The sequence below is a fragment of the Tiliqua scincoides genome, chromosome 2, assembly GCF_035046505.1.
Source record: "Tiliqua scincoides isolate rTilSci1 chromosome 2, rTilSci1.hap2, whole genome shotgun sequence".
NCBI classification, from domain to species: Eukaryota; Metazoa; Chordata; class Lepidosauria; order Squamata; family Scincidae; genus Tiliqua; species Tiliqua scincoides.
The window spans coordinates 221,024,102-221,040,493 of NC_089822.1; the positions used below are offsets into that span (position 1 = coordinate 221,024,102).

At 48.7% G+C, this 16,392-nt stretch overlaps 1 protein-coding gene across 1 annotated transcript in view; it reads left to right on the forward strand.

Moving 5' to 3' along the window:
- Window positions 1-10,730: 10,730 nt before the first annotated feature.
- CELSR3 (cadherin EGF LAG seven-pass G-type receptor 3) overlaps window positions 10,731-16,392 on the forward strand; it is a 96,191-nt gene continuing 90,529 nt past the window's right edge. The window contains exon 1 of the mRNA XM_066612974.1: window positions 10,731-14,604. Coding sequence (XP_066469071.1) covers window positions 10,731-14,604 — 3,874 coding nt within the window. The remainder of the gene's footprint in view (window positions 14,605-16,392) is intronic.

Consider the following 16,392-nt stretch of genomic DNA (forward strand, 5'->3'; position numbering starts at 1 on the left):
CAGTATTTTGGGCAGGTATGACACCTCTGACTTCATAGCTGATCAGTCCTAGATCTGTGATAATAAAGAACAGTAGAGTATTCTGTATGTGGTCAACCTAGACAAATAAGGAAAATTGGGCGAACATTTGTCACAAGAGGCAGTTTCCAAGCTGACTGCTTTTTTATTTCAATACAGCACAATACTACACAGGTCTTCTCAGAGGCAAGTCCTATTGAGCTTAATGGGACTCACTCCCAAGTAAATGTGCATAGATAAGCAACCCAAATTACTTTTCCATGATGTGACTCCAGGTGGTGTAAATGAGATTTTCGGGCATTCTCCCATCTATGATCAGATCTAGACCTGCTTTGCTTCTGTTAGGTGACTGCATTGCATGCACTCTGAGACAATGCCCTGGCTCTGAAGGGCCAAAGTTTGCATCTGAACCACTAGTCCATGTTAGTGGCCCGCTATCTCAGTCCCAATTTAAAGAATGATAGCGAATTGCGCTGGGCCCCAGATCATATCTGTCAGGTCTATGTTCTGGATAAGGCAGAAACACAGCCAACAAGGTGGTTCAGGAACAGGTGCAGATTGCTGGAGTCAGCAGGATCAGCAAACACCTGTGACTGCCTCACCCTGGGTGTGGCTTAGCCTACACTGATTGGCCACTCCAATGTTTGGTCTGTTGAGCTTCCAGTGCAGCAGTAGGAGTGTAGTAGGAGACTACTGAACTGCTGCCAGTAACTTGGGAGGCTGGATGTGAGTATATGCATGTTGATACTGACCATGGAATGAACTTTGACTGTGTATCTTGGAAAGCTGATTTGGATTTGTTGTTTATGGACGGACTGACTGCTCATCGTGCTGACTAGGACTGTTTACTGATTACTCTACGTGTGATAACCCTTGCTCTGAAATATAACCACTGCATTCAAAGAACTCTGCTGGTGTATGCTGTTTTGTGTGCCTGCTCATCCAAGGTTCCATACAACTCTTTACCAGACAAAGGGTTGCAACTCTAACAATGGTTATAGGCCCAGCAACTGCTGAATTGGTGGGCTGGTGAACAACAAGAGCTACTGTTGCTGTTAAAGCTACAGGAGGCTACAACTCGAGAGAGCATGGAGATGAGTGCAGTCACAGCCTCTGGGTTCCTGATAACCCGGTTAAATGGACATAACTGTGCCACTTGGTCTCACAAGGTCACATTGCTACTGAAGTGTGAGGCCCTGTGGAATGTGGTAGTTGCTCCACCAGATTTGGGAGCCCTTGATGAGGAAGATGATGCAGAACTTATAGAGGCCTACCACAGGGACAATGAAAAGGCTCTGTGTATTATTGGCCTGACTTTGGAGGATCAGCAGCTGGTCCATATAGATGGACTAACCTCAGCAAAAGACTGCTGGGATGCCCTTGGAGCTATTTATGTAAGGGACAGTGTCGGTGTACAGATACACCTAATGCAAAAATTGCTCAGGGCTCGCCTCCAAACAGGAGGAAACATGCTTAATCATCTGGAGTCTATGAAATGAACTCTAAGGGAACTCCAAGAACACGAGCTAATATTTACTGACCTTCAGCAAGTGTACATCATTCTGTGCTCACTAGATGAAAGCTATGACCAATTTGTAGCAAACTTGGAAGTGATACCACGAGCGGAATTGACAATACCAAGCCTCACCAGTTGACTCCTTGATGAGGAAAGGAGGAGACAAGACAACAGAGTGCTTGGAGATAACAAGCAGCATTCCTCAGCTCAGCACAAAGTGAAAGCAGCTGTGGAATGTGACCTTGACCCTGTTGAGTCTGCAAAGGCTTATGCTGTGAAAAGATGTTTTCGATGCCAAAGCACTTCTCACTTAATTAAGGACTGTCTTTCCAAGAAAGGCAAGAAACCCCTGCATTCTGGAAAAGGAGGAGGGGCGAATTTGACAGTCACCAAAGAAACAAAGGACTGTGTTGATTACTTTGTAATTGGTAGTGGGGCCACGGCAAACATTTGCAACAGCAAGGGACTGTTTAAAACATTTGAGGCAGTGAACAACCAGTGTGTCACGCTTGCTGATGGAGTCACTGCCAATGTATGTGGGAAAGGAAAGGTCTTTCTACCTATACTGAACAGAACCCTTGAAATGGTTTATGTGCCTAACCTCACTTATAAACTCCTGTCTGTTGCTGCATTGACAAGGCAAGGATACACTCTGACATTCACTGAGAAGGAGTGTGTGATAAAGAAGGATGCTAGGCATGTGGCCACTGCTGAACTGCGTGGTGAGTTGTATCTGTTAAGCTCCACTTCAAAGGCAACTGTGGGGTCTGTGTTTACTCATGAGCCAGCGCATAAAGACTGTATTTATAAGTTACATCGCCAACTTGGTCATGTGTGTTTCCCAGCCCTCAGAAAGACCGTTGAACATTCTGAAGGGATAAAATTAAAACCCTGTGGCCTATACCTGGACTGTGAGGTGTGCAAAGCTGTGAAGTCCAAGGCTGCACCCACCAGGAAGCCTGGTAATTATGAAACTAAAGAGGTCCTGGACCTAATCTTCATGGACTTAATTGGGCCATTCTCTCCCAGCATGGGGGGAGCAAGATTTGTATTGTCCATTGAGGATCATTTTTCTCGTTATGCTTTCTGTTATCTGATGCAAACAAAGGCAGAGACAAGCCAGACTGTAGAGTACTGGCTTAAGTTTGTGAAAAGAAAGACAGGCAAGCTGCCAAAAACCATCATTACTGATCGGGGAGGAGAATTTGTTAATCTGAAGTTTGAAAGGTTACTAAAAGACAATGGCATTGAACATCGCTTGACATCCCCATACCGACCGCAGCACAATGCACATTGTGAAAGGTGGGGCCAGACGTTACAGAATATGGCTTTCTGTATGATAAAGGACAGTGGGTTACCCTTTAAGTATTGGGGCAAAGCAATGATGTGCACTTCGCATACTTTAAACGCAATCTGGCATTCTGGTACTGGACAGATACCTTACAAGCTCTGGCACGGGAGGACACCCTCTCTGGACTATTTACATGTGTTTGGTGTCCCCGCATATGTCCATATCCCTAAAGCACTGAGACACAAAGGGCAACAAAAGAGCAGGAAAATGTATTTCCTTGGTTACGATGCAAACCATAAGGCTTACAGGTTTGGGTATTTGCACTCTAAGGCCATTGTGATCAGTGCGAGTGCAAAGTTCTTGGAAGATACTATGGGGTGGGAACGTTTAGGCCCCTGTGTCTCCACTTCCTACCCGATGATAGACCACAATGGAAAACAACCACAGAAAACTGTCCCTGTTAAAGGGAAATCACCTAAAAGGCAACTTCCAACGCTGAAGGAGGAGCCTATGGAAAGCAAGACATCCCTTGATATGGATGTAAGTAGACCCCAACCTGAGCTTGAGCCTGAAACACCAGCTACACAACCTGAGGAGGAGGAAAACACTATACCTCATAGATCAACTAGGGAAAGGAAGGAACCTGACCGGTTTAAACCAGGGACTGTTTGTCAGGCATTCATTGAACCTTCCTCCTACGACTCCATAAAGGACATGCCCGTAGAGGAACAGGCAGCCTGGAAAGATGCCATGAACTCTGAATTAAAATCCATGTATGAATTGGATGTATATGAAGAGACTGATCTCCCACTTGGGGAAAAGGCAATCGGGTGTAAATGGGTTTTCAAAGTAAAAAGGGATGCAAACGGTCAAACCAAGTGCAAGGCTAGGTTAGTTGCGCAAGGGTTTGGGCAAGATGCAACTGACTATGACGAACTGTTTGCACCTACCCTTCGAAACAGTTCACTGTATAGTGCTCTGGTAATAGTGGCAAAAGAGGATTATGTGATCAGACATCTTGATATAAAAACCGCTTATTTGCATGCACCTCTAAGACATACCATTTACATGAGAAAACCTACAGGAACTCCTGAAAATGATAAGAAATACTGGTTACTTAAGAAGAGTCTATATGGGCTCAAGCAATCAGGGTTTGAATGGAACCAATGCCTTTCTAAGACACTGAAAGACGAAGGTTTCCACCAAGGTATAGCTGACCCATGTGTGTTTACCGGGGTAAAGGCCAGCGAAAATGGATAGTACTATGTTTCGTGGATGATTTAGCTATACTGTGCAAAACAACAGAACAAGCAGATGAACTAGCTGAGGTATTGAAAAAAAGGTTTACATTATGGGACGTGGGTAAGATACGCAAATATGTTGGGGTGGAAATTACAGAGGTGTCTAACGGCTATAAGATCTTGCAAAGAGAAAAAATAGCCCTATTGCTAAAGAAATTCAACATGGAGCAATGTAATGGGGTGAAGACTCCTATGGTGACTGGTTTTGATAAAGATAATACACCCAGTCCCATGTTCGATACCACAATGTACAAGTCATTACTGGGGAGTCTGATGTACCTTAGCCAATGGACGAGGCCAGACATCGCTATGGCATGCAATTTGTTAGCCAGAGCATCGAACCATCCCACGGAGAGACATTGGCTAGCGGCAAAGCATATATTAAGGTACCTGAAACAGACAATAGACATGTCCTTGTACCTTGAACCTAAGGGTGATCTAAGACTCACCGCATATGTAGATGCAAGCTTTGCCACAGACACTGAAACTAGGCAATCTACCTCAGGAATGGCACTGTTTCTAGCTGGAGCCTTAATCGGGTGGAAAACTGTGAAACAAAGACATGTGTCTTTGTCAACATGTGAATCGGAATTTGCTGCACTGAGTCTAATGTGCCCCGAACTTATTTGGCACAACCAACTGCTAATGGATCTTGGCATACAAGTGCCAAAACCCATTAACGTGATGGAAGACAATCAGGCGGCCATACAGATGGCTACGACACCTGGCGTAACCTCCCCTTGATCCCCATCTACCTGTGCGTAAAAATGAAATAGGGCAGACATATAATCTAGGCCCTATCAAAAGAGCTATACCTAAAGTTTGTTTTGACTGTGGATTTTCATAAGGAGCTTCGCAACAGTAGAAATGTGGAACAAAGCAAGCAGAGATGAATGCCATGCTTTTTCTCTTCACTCCCAGAGTCTGACCTTGTCATTTTAGCAGCAATTTCCTGCTTCTCCTTTTTTTTTAATTAAAAACTGCATTTCCTGAGGAGTGTGTGTGTTTTGTGTTTTTTAATCCTGATACATTAAAAATGTATGTTTAGGGAGATGCAGTGTGGGAGGCGCTGACTAAATCAGAACGGTCATTCTGACTGTTGCAAAGGACTATTAGGAGTTTGGGGGGTTCCAGGTTGGCTGGGATTTTTCTTACTTATCAGTGGATCAGAAAATGAGGACATGATTGGGAAAAGGAAAGGAAAAAGAGAAGAGAAATGGGGAGAGAATATGCCAGGCTGTACATAAGTTGGCTGTACATAAGAAGAACCCCACTGGATCAGACCAAAGGCCCGTTGGGTCCAGCTTTCTATATTTTCTGTATCCACCAGATGCCTCTGGGAGCACACAAGACAACAAGAGACCTGCATCCTGGTGCCCTCCCTTCCATCTGGCCTTCTGAGGCTGTCCTGAATGTAGCAGCATGGTTTTGGTATTCTGTATCACAGGAAGTCTTCATAAAATACAATTGCTATCTAGCTTCAATCAAAATGGTAGTGAGACTGTTGGACTAGCATGTGTGAAGGTGGAGGAAACCTGTACAGATTTGGGATACCTACTCCTTCAGACTCTGCGTAATGCCATTTAATAGTTCAAACAGAATCAGGTTTTGTGATCTACCAGATGCTCAAGATGGAGGAAGATAGCGATGGTTGTGGGGGATGAGCAGATCAGGCCCAGGAAAGGCAGGATTGCTGGTAGCAGTATGCACTGCATCCTACCCCCTTTTCTGGGCCCAATCTGTTGACATAGGTGCACACGGACTTGTGCCAGCTATATAGCTCATTTGGGTCTGAGTAGCTCTGAGTAGTGAAGGGAACACATACCCTTTAACTTGAGGAGATCTCCAGCCTGCAAAATTTCCCTGAAAGATGCAGCACAGCCCATATTGGCCCTGCTGTACTGCTGCAAGGGAATTTGCGCTGAATTGGGTTGTTGAACTGACGGGCAGGGCCTAGGAGAGGGGGGGAAGGGGGTAATTTGTACTCGGGCCCAGGGTCAGAAAGGGGGCCCAGAAGCCAAAGGAGGGGGCCCAGAAATTTCCTAGGATGTTACATTTTCCCATCTCACCCAGACTCACTGCCCATGCAGGATGCTGGGGGCATTACTACATAAGAACAGCCCCACTGGATCAGGCCATTATGTAACATTTTCCCAAATGCAGTCACATACCATGGTAGCCTCAAGTCTAATACATTAAAAATAAAATATTGAAATGAATGGGCAACAGCCTGAAATTGGCTCGCAACCCACCTAGTGGGTCCCGACCCACAGTTTGAGAAACACTGGGGTAGAAGAGCTCAGCAACACAGCTGCAGGACTGCGGCTGCTACAGAAGTCAGTTTTGGTGTACACTGGACACTTTCCATTATAGTGTGAGCCTAAATACAATGATAGTAATTTCCTGCAATGATTTTCTGTATTTGAAAGATTTTAGAGGGACTTAGGGGTGTGTTTGGTTTTCCATTTTATGTATCCAGCTGCCAAGAATGGGCAGTTGGGAAGACAGGTAGACCTAGGCTTCAAAGACTATTCCAGCTGTTGCCACTTTCCCCCTGACTGTTTTGCCCCCATTCTGCCTGCCCCCATTGCTACCCCCCCCTCTGTTTTTGGGCCCTCCTTCTTTGGGAAGGGGCCCAAAAAAAACTTTGTACCCCCTGATAAAATTCCTCTCTGAGGCCCTGCTGATAGGGCATGTTTTACTCTCTAATTGACCAAGGCTGAAATACTAACCACACTTTCCTGAGAGTAAGCCCCATGGAACAAAATAGGACTTGCTTCTGAGAAGACCTGGTTAGGATTGTGCCTTGTCTCTAATTTAACTAAGGCTGCAACCCTAGCCACACTTTCCTGAGAGTAAGTCCCATTGAACAAAATAGGACTTACTTCTGAGTAGACCTTGGGTAGGATTGTGCCCTAAGTCAATTAGGGCACAATCCTAACCAGGTCTACTGTTTATATTTTATACTATTTTTTCTTTCTCTAATGAAGGGAAAAATTTTAAAAAATGCATAGGGTTGCACCTCAGTTAGGCAGCAATGTGCTATAGCTAGAGGTGTTTGTTTCCAGTTAGTAAGATAGGATCACAGCCAGGTTTTACTGTACACTTCTGAGTAAAATAAACAACACTGTTTTTAAACACCTCTAGCTACAGCTTTTATAGACAAATAATGTGGCTATTTTTCCGCAACTTCTTTTAATGAGGTTTGTCAACTGTTGGACTATAAGCTTCCCAGAGAATAATATAGTAGGTATCCCTTGTTTCACTGCACACAGGCTACCTGCAGAGGACAAACAGCCCAATCCTATGCATGTCTACTCAGGAGTAAGTTCCATTATAGTCAATACAGCTTACCCCCAGGCAAATGTGGATAAGATTGCAGCCCAAATCTACCAAATTAATTTGGAGAAAGTAATCATTTATTCCCCATCACTAACTCAAGCCATATACTCACCTTAAGGAGATGGGAATCATAGTTCAATGCATTGCTTTTTTATGCAACAAACTGGTTGAAGTGTGTCAGAGACTGTCACTTGAATAGTGTTTTCAAAACTGCAGGGTGGGACACGCCAGTGGGTCACGACCTGATTTTTGGTGGGTTGCGAAACTGTCAAGCTGACAAGGAAAAAGTATTGAACTCCATGTAAACCAAAATGGAGCAGCATGTGTTCGTTTACAGTGGGTGTATGTGCTTCAGTCCGCTTTGAAGGGCAGGCTGAGGAGAATGCACCACCAACAGAATGGTTCTGATCCAATGAACACTGAACTCAACAAATGCTCCAGATGGTGTTCCTCCCCCCACCACCATAGTAGAAATGATAAAAATAGAGACTTGAGCAGTTGGAAAACTGAAACTGTATTTTTATTCTCATAAAGCTAGGTGGGTCCTGAAAGAGTGCCATTTTAAAAAGTGGGTCCCAGTGCTAAGAAGTTTGGGAACTACTGAGCTAGAAGATTATGGGCAAAATCCTATCCAACTTTCCAGTACCAGGAGTTGTTGGCAACCTTCAGTCCCGGAAGACTATGGTATCGCACTCTGGATGGTGGTTCTGGTCTGGAGTACAGAAGTGTACTCAGGACACAAGCTCTGTAGACTTGGATCTTGGTATGTTCCGTCAGCTTCTTGTTGGACCAGACTCTCTTTGTGAGTCTGGAAAACGTGGTAGCTGCTTTACCGATGCATTTGTTTAGCTTGGTATCGAGAGAAAGAGTGTCGGAGATTGTTGAGCCAAGGTACACAAAGTCATGGACAACCTCCAGTTCATGCTCAGAGATTGTAATGCAGGGAGGTGAGTCCACATCCTGAACCATGACCTGTGTTTTCTTCAGGCTGATTGTCAGTCCAAAATCTTGGCAGGCCTTGCTAAAACGATCCATGAGCTGCTGGAGATCTTTGGCAGAGTGGGTAATGACAGCTGCATCGTCGGCAAAGAGGAAGTCACGCAGACATTTCAGCTGGACTTTGGATTTTGCTCTCAGTCTGGAGAGGTTGAAGAGCTTTCCGTCTGATCTGGTCCGGAGATAGATGCCTTCTGTTGCAGTTCCAAAGGCCTGCTTCAGCAGGACAGCGAAGAAAATCCCAAACAAGGTTGGTGCAAGAACACAGCCCTGCTTCACTCCGCTTCGGATGTCAGAAGGGTCTGATGTGGAGCCATCGAAGACAACAGTGCCCTTCATGTCCTTGTGGAAAGATCTGATGATGCTGAGGAGCCTGGGTGGACATCCAATCTTGGGGAGAATCTTGAAGAGGCCGTCTCTGCTGACCAGGTCGAAAGCCTTTGTGAGATCTATGAAGGCTATAAAGAGTGGCTGTCGTTGTTCCCTGCATTTCTCCTGCAGTTGTCTAAGGGAGAATACCATATCAGTGGTGGGCCTGTTGGCTCGGAATCTGCATTGCGATTCTGGATAGACGCTCTCTACAAGTACCTGAAGCCTCTTTAGTGCAACTTGGGCAAACAGCTTTCCTACTACACTAAGAAGAGAGATGCCGCGGTAGTTGTTGCAGTCACTCCTGTTGCCTTTGTTCTTGTACAGTGTGATGATGTTTGCATTCCTCATGTCTTGAGGTACTCCACCTTCTCTCCAGCAAAGACAGAGGATTTCATGCAGCTCAGTGACAATGATCTCTTTGCAGCACTTTAGGACTTCAGCAGGGATGCTGTCTTTTCCTGGTGCCTTGCCAAAGGCAAGGGAGTCCAGGGCCACGTGAAGTTCTTCTAGGGTTGGTTCACTGTCAAGCTCCTCCAACACAGGCAGGCACTCAATGTTGTTCAGTGCTTCTTCAATGCAGCCACAATTCAGCCACCAAGTTAAGGGAACAAACATCCACTGATCTTGAGGAGGCCTCTATGATTGCTTCTCCATCACAGGATGTAGTGCATGCCCCATTGACACAACTGCATCAGCACTTGAAACTTGGAAAGGATTGGGCCCTCAAACAACTTTGGGTGTATGACTGGGCACACTTTCGTTCCACCCCAGCACCAGATGAGATCCCTTCTAGACCAGTGGTTCCCAAACTGTGGGTCTGGGCCCCATCAGTGGGTTGTGACTGGATTATTGTTGGATCACAAAAATGACAGGGTAGATGATGTGTATTAGGCTATGTACATCAAGGGTTAAACAAGCTCTTGGCATTTATAAATCACACAGTAGCCTCTAGGGTAGTGGTTCTCAAACTTTGAACACTAGAACCCACTTTTTAGAATGAGAATCTGTCAGGACCCTCTGGAAGTCATGACCAAAGGTGACATTATCAAGTGGGAAAATCTTTAACAATCTTAGGCTGCAATCCTTCCCACACTTACCCAGGGATAAGTCCCATTAATATCATTGTTAAAATAGCCTGTTAAAATAGCCTTTTAACGTATAGCCTGTTAAAAGTATAGAACTGTAACATTTCCCCAAATGCAGTCACATACCATGGTAGCATCAAGTCAACTATGTTAAAAATAGAATATTGAAATGAATGGGGACCCACCTGAAATTGACCCATGACCCACCTAGTGGGTCCCAAGACACAGTTTGAGAAACACGGCTCTGGGGCCTACAAAAACTCTGGGAACCACGGCCCTAGACCCTTTCCCTGCTGATGCCCCCCACTTGAGGAGGGGCACCCCCATACTTGGGACTCCAGCATTGCCTTTTCACTTCAGCACCCTGGCCAGCTCCCGGCGTGCAAGAAGCAGTTCAGCCACGCCTGCCGCTTGGGCGCGCCCACTTGCAGCTGGAAGAAGCCCTTCCCTGACGTCCCGTCCCCTCCCCCTGCTCCCCCTGCCCACAACGAAGATGGCGGAGGCGGTGGCCTCAGCCGCCTACGCCAAACGGGTGGGCGCTACCACGGCAGGGCGGCGGGGGGAGAGTCGGAGGGAGGGCGGAGCGGACCATCAGGGCAGCCAGGAGCCATGTTGGGGCTGCGGGAGGAGGCGAGGCTGCCGCCGCGGAGCAGCCGGGCCCGCAGGGGAGGCAGCAGCCGCCTTCTCCGCCGCCCATAGATAGATGGTGGTGGCGGCGGCGCGGGCGGAGAAGGGGGCAGAGCCAGAGGCGAGGCGGAGCCGGGGGAGCGCCAGGCCCGGGCAGGGGGGCGGGGAAGGGCCGGGGGACTATGGCTGGAGCGCTGCAGCCGCCGCGGCCAGCACCCAGCCCGGGCAGTCCGGCTGGCCGCCGCCGCTGGCCGGGGGGGCAGCTGCTGCTGCTGCTGCTGCTCCCTTTGTTCCCCCGCAGCCTAGGGGGGGCGGCGGACGGAGGGGGCTGGGGCTGCGCCCGCCGGCCTGAGCCGGGGGGACTGAGCTGCGGGCGGCGGTGCTGCGCTCTCCTAGGGGGGCTGCGGGGCGCCTCCCCCGCCCCGGAGGGTGGCTGCTGCTGCTGCGCTCCCCCGGCGGCGCCGGTGCCTGCGGGCTCTGCGCCCCCGCCGTGGACCAAGGCCAGGACTCGGTGCTCCGCGGGCGCCCCCGGGGAAGGGGGCGGCCGCCGCTCCCCCGGCTGGTGGCTCCTCCGCGCCCTCGCAATTCCTCCGGATCCCCCGAGCCCCGAGCAGGGATGCCTGGCTGAGCTCGCTTCCCGCGGAGCGGACCAGGAGCAGAGCCGTCGGAAGCCCCGCAGTGGAGAAACAGCGCCCGGGCCGGACAATGGGGCGCATAGCCAGCGCGGCCGGGCAGCCCCCTCCCGAAGCCTTCCCCGCGCACCCCCGGCTGCAACCCGGAGCCCCCCGGTGAACTGCACCCACCCCCGGCAGTGCCTGGGCGCCGGAGCTCGGAGCGGGACGGGCAGCTCAGAGCCGTCGGAGGGGCCCCCGAGAATGCAACTAGCCGCCCTCGCCCGCCTCGGCGCCCACTCGCCCCTGTGCGGGTGCTTCGCCCTCTTGACCTGCCTGCAGCTCTGCGCGGGGCGCTTCGGAGCTTCCCGCCGCTGCGCCGGAGAGTGCTGCGGGGCTGGTCTGGCGCCAGTCTGCTCTTGGGGAGAGGACGACTGTGGAGGCGCCGCTTCAGCACCACCGGTGGCGGGGACAGCTCCCGGGGCCGAGCAAAGGAAGCCGGACCACTGCCTTTTCCTGCCCCCCTCGGACTCCTCCAGAGGCTGCGTACAAACTTCGCATCTGCCCTCCAGACCTGCTCGTCCAACTATGCATCCCCCATGCGCCAAGAAAAGGAGGAGGAGAGGGGGGACACCCCCACCCTTGGTAAGGACCCGGAGGGCAGCTAATCGTCACCCCCTTTTCCCCCAGTACAACTACCAGGTTCAAGTGGCTGAAAACCAGCCTCCAGGGACCCCTGTGATAACCATGGCGGCCCAAGACCCCGATTTGGGAGAAGCCGGGCGGCTCTTCTACTCCATGGACGCCCTGATGAACAGCAGATCCCTGGAGTTGTTCAGCATTGACTCCCAGAACGGCCTCATCACCACTACTGAAATTTTGGACAGGGAGAACATGGACCTGCACTACTTTCGGGTGACTGCTGTGGATCACGGGGTGCCCCGTCTTTCTGCCACCACCATGGTTGCCATAACGGTGGCAGACAGGAATGACCATAACCCTGTTTTTGAGCAGAGTGAGTACAGAGAGACCATCAGAGAAAACGTAGAGGAAGGCTACCCGATCCTACAGCTGAGGGCTACGGACGTGGACTCCCCTCCCAATGCCAACATCAGATACCGTTTTGTGAATGAACAAGCAGCTCACTCTGTCTTTGAAATTGATTCGCGGTCGGGGCTGATCACCACAAGTGGGCAAGTGGACAGGGAGAAAATGGAGAAATACTCTTTGGTGGTGGAGGCCAATGATCAAGGTAAGGAACCTAGTCCCCGATCGGCCACCGTTAGAGTCTATATTACAGTCCTTGATGAGAATGACAATGTCCCGCAGTTCAGTGAGAAGCGCTATATTGTCCAGGTGAGAGAGGATATAAGGCCCCATTCAGAAATTTTGAGAGTTACAGCCACTGACTTGGACAAAGACAATAATGCTTTAGTTCATTATAACATCATTAGTGGGAACAGCAGGGGCCAGTTTTCCATTGACAGTGTGACGGGGGAGATACAGGTGGTCACCCCTTTGGATTTTGAAGTTGAGCGAGAATATGCCCTGAGGATACGTGCCCAGGATGCAGGGCGGCCTCCTCTTTCCAACAACACTGGCATGATTAGCGTCCAAGTTGTGGACATCAATGACCATGTGCCCATCTTTGTCAGCACTCCTTTTCAAATATCGGTCCTGGAGAATGCCCCTTTTGGCCATTCAGTGATCCATATTCAAGCTGTGGATGCAGATTATGGAGAGAATGCTCGCCTGGAGTACAAACTGACCGGCATCTCATCTGACACCCCCTTTGTGGTGAACAGTGCCACTGGCTGGATTACTGTGAGTGGTCCCTTGGATCGAGAAACAGTGGAGCACTATTTCTTTGGGGTAGAGGCCCGGGACCATGGCTCACCATCCTTGTCTGCCTCTGCTAGCGTCACCATCACTGTCATGGATGTTAATGACAATCGGCCTGAATTCACCCAGAAAGAGTATTTCATCCGTCTCAATGAAGACGCTGCTGTGGGGACCAGTGTTCTCAGTGTCACAGCAATTGACAAGGATGTGAATAGTGCCATTAGCTACCAAATAACAGGTGGGAACACACGGAACCGGTTTGCTATCAGTACTCAGGGTGGAGTGGGGCTTATCACCCTCTCATTGCCCCTGGATTACAAGCAGGAGAGGCGCTATGTACTAACTGTGACAGCCTCTGACCGAACTCTGCACGACAACTGTCATGTTCATATCAACATTACTGATGCCAACACCCATAGGCCAGTATTCCAGAGCGCCCATTACTCTGTGAATGTTAATGAGGACCGCCCTGCAGGCAGCACTGTGGTAGTGATCAGTGCCACTGATGATGATGTGGGGGAAAATGCCAGGATCACGTACTACTTGGAGGACAATATTCCTCAGTTCCGTATTGATGCGGACACTGGTGCCATTACATTGCAGGCAGAACTGGACTATGAGGACCAGGTCACTTACACACTGGCCATCACAGCCAAAGATAATGGGATCCCTCAGAAAGCAGACACAACCTATGTGGAAATCATGGTCAATGACGTGAATGATAATGCACCCCAGTTTGTGAGCTCCCACTACCAAGGCATCATCTCCGAGGACAGCCCTCCCTTCACCAGTGTGCTCCAGATCTCTGCCACTGACCGGGATGCCCACGCCAATGGACGGGTGCAGTACACCTTCCAGAATGGGGAGGATGGGGATGGAGATTTCACGATAGAACCCACCTCTGGGATTATTCGTACCGTTCGTAGGCTGGACCGGGAGAGCAACCCTGTCTATGAGCTCACGGCTTATGCTGTGGATCGAGGGGTCCCTCCTCAGAGAACTCCTGTTCACATTCAGGTCACTGTGCAGGATGTGAATGACAATGCCCCTGTCTTCCCAGCTGAGGACTTTGAGGTTTTAGTGAAGGAAAACAGCGTTGTGGGCTCGGTGGTGGCCCAGATTACAGCCATCGATCCAGATGAGGGGCCCAATGCCCAGATCATGTATCAGATTGTGGAAGGCAACATCCCTGAAATCTTCCAGATGGACATCTTCTCGGGTGAGCTCACTGCCCTAATTGACTTGGATTATGAGAGCAAGTCAGAGTATGTCATTGTAGTCCAGGCCACCTCTGCCCCCCTGGTCAGCAGGGCCACTGTCCACATCAAACTCATCGACCAGAATGACAACAGCCCCATTCTCAAAAATTTCCAGATTCTGTTTAACAACTATGTCTCTAACAAGTCAAACACTTTCCCCTCCGGGGTCATAGGGAAGATCCCTGCTTATGACCCAGACGTGTCCGACAGACTCTTCTACACTTTTGAACGAGGAAATGAGCTTCACTTGTTGATTGTCAATCAGACTAGTGGGGAACTCCGGCTGAGCCGTAAGCTGGACAACAACCGTCCCTTGGTGGCCTCCATGCTAGTGACTGTCACAGGTAAAAGCCATTTCAGCTCTTTCAATGATTGTGGCAATGTTCTGTGTCCTGCAGTCACTGCAATTGGGCCAGCCTGTTAGCTTGTGGTGAATGGTGCCACGCTCTCAGTATTGGGGTCATTATGTCATTGGAAGTCTGGAAAAACGGGGAGAGAATTGGATGGTAATTACGCTGGTGGATGTTTTATTTATTTTTTTCTCCCAGCTTCCTTTAGGGCGTAATAGCTCAGTGGGCTACCAAAAGGCAAGATTTGATTGCTCGCTATTATCTCATGGCAGACTCATTTCATAATTTATTAGAGAGAGCCAGGTTCCTGCCCTGAAGAGTTTACAATCTAAATTAGATAAAGTGCACACAAAGGAAGGGAGGAAGGGTTTAAATGGGTAAGATAAAGCTGCTTGTTGCACAGAGGATTCAAAAGGTTGCCTGATTCTTTCCCCAGCCTTCCTTTCATATGGTGGTATAATAGTGCCACAAACACAGAGGTCTGTGCAGTGAGGCCCTTGGAGGGGCTTGTCTTTTGCTAAAGAGGAAGTAGATTTGGCTCAGTTGCAACAAGTGATGGAAGACGGAGAGCTTGTCTGGATGGCTGTTTTCCCTGTGGCTGTAGAACTTTACTGGGCCTGTGGGATCAGGGAGGGGGGCGAGGAAGAGAGGCAACCTGGAACAGAGGTGCAAACTATTTCAGGAAATCCATGTTTAGTGTCTCTGAGCCAAATGTGCTTTTTTGGCCTGTGCCCCCAGGCTGACGTTGCAGCTGCCAGCCTGTCACAGGTCTAGCTGAGAGCAGCTTCTAGGCTGTCACAAGCCAGAAGCTACAAGCCACATGGCTTGTGGATATCAGGCATGCTGATTTAGTATGTCCAGCACACAAAAAATATTTAAAAAACATAAAATACACCTTTGTCTGGAAGCAAGCTCAACAGGAGACGGAAAAGAATAAAGATGGGTTTTCTTCTTCGAAGTGACAACTCCCCGTGGCTATGTATCATTCTGGTCTTCTCCACAATACATGAAAAAAACAAGGCAGGGAAAGATTTGCTGCTGTTGCCGTGTTGGAGGAACTTCTTTATACATTGTCTGAGAAATGCCCTAATGACTATTTATTATCTTCAATCAGACAACAACAAGTCCTTACTTCCCATCTCCCAAGCCTCAGCTTTCCATTTGTAAACTGGGGTAAGGATGAGTTACTTCTGTAAACTGCTTTAGAATGGAAACAAGAACAATTTTTGTATCAACAAAATATACAAGATAGATAGATAGATAGATAGATAGATAGATAGATAGATAGATAGATAGATAGATAGATAACATGTATATATGTCACACACACACACGGATATGGAGATATATATATGGATATGTGTGAGGCATCCTGCAGCTATGTTCTGATGAATCCTAGCTCCAATTAACTCTCAAACAGAGAGTTTGAGAGTTAATTGGAGCTAGGATTCATCAGAATATAGTCGCAGGATGCCAAAACTTAGCCCTGAAGCATGAAGTAATAATAAAAACAATGCCTCTGAGTTTATGCAGAATGTCTTTCCGTTATCATTCTATAGCCAGAACAAACTACATATTTGGCTTGGAAGTGAGGGCTTGTAGGGCAGAGGCCATGACTTCTGGGCATACTTTCAGCACTAGTTCCTTGCCTTTTAAGAGTAAATGCTGGACATATCCGTTAAATACATCCCTAAGCTTGTGGATCAGTTATATTTCCCAAGGCGTTCGTTCTCTCTCTCTCTCTCTCCCTCCCCCCCCCCACAGCTCATGACTCAAGTGTAT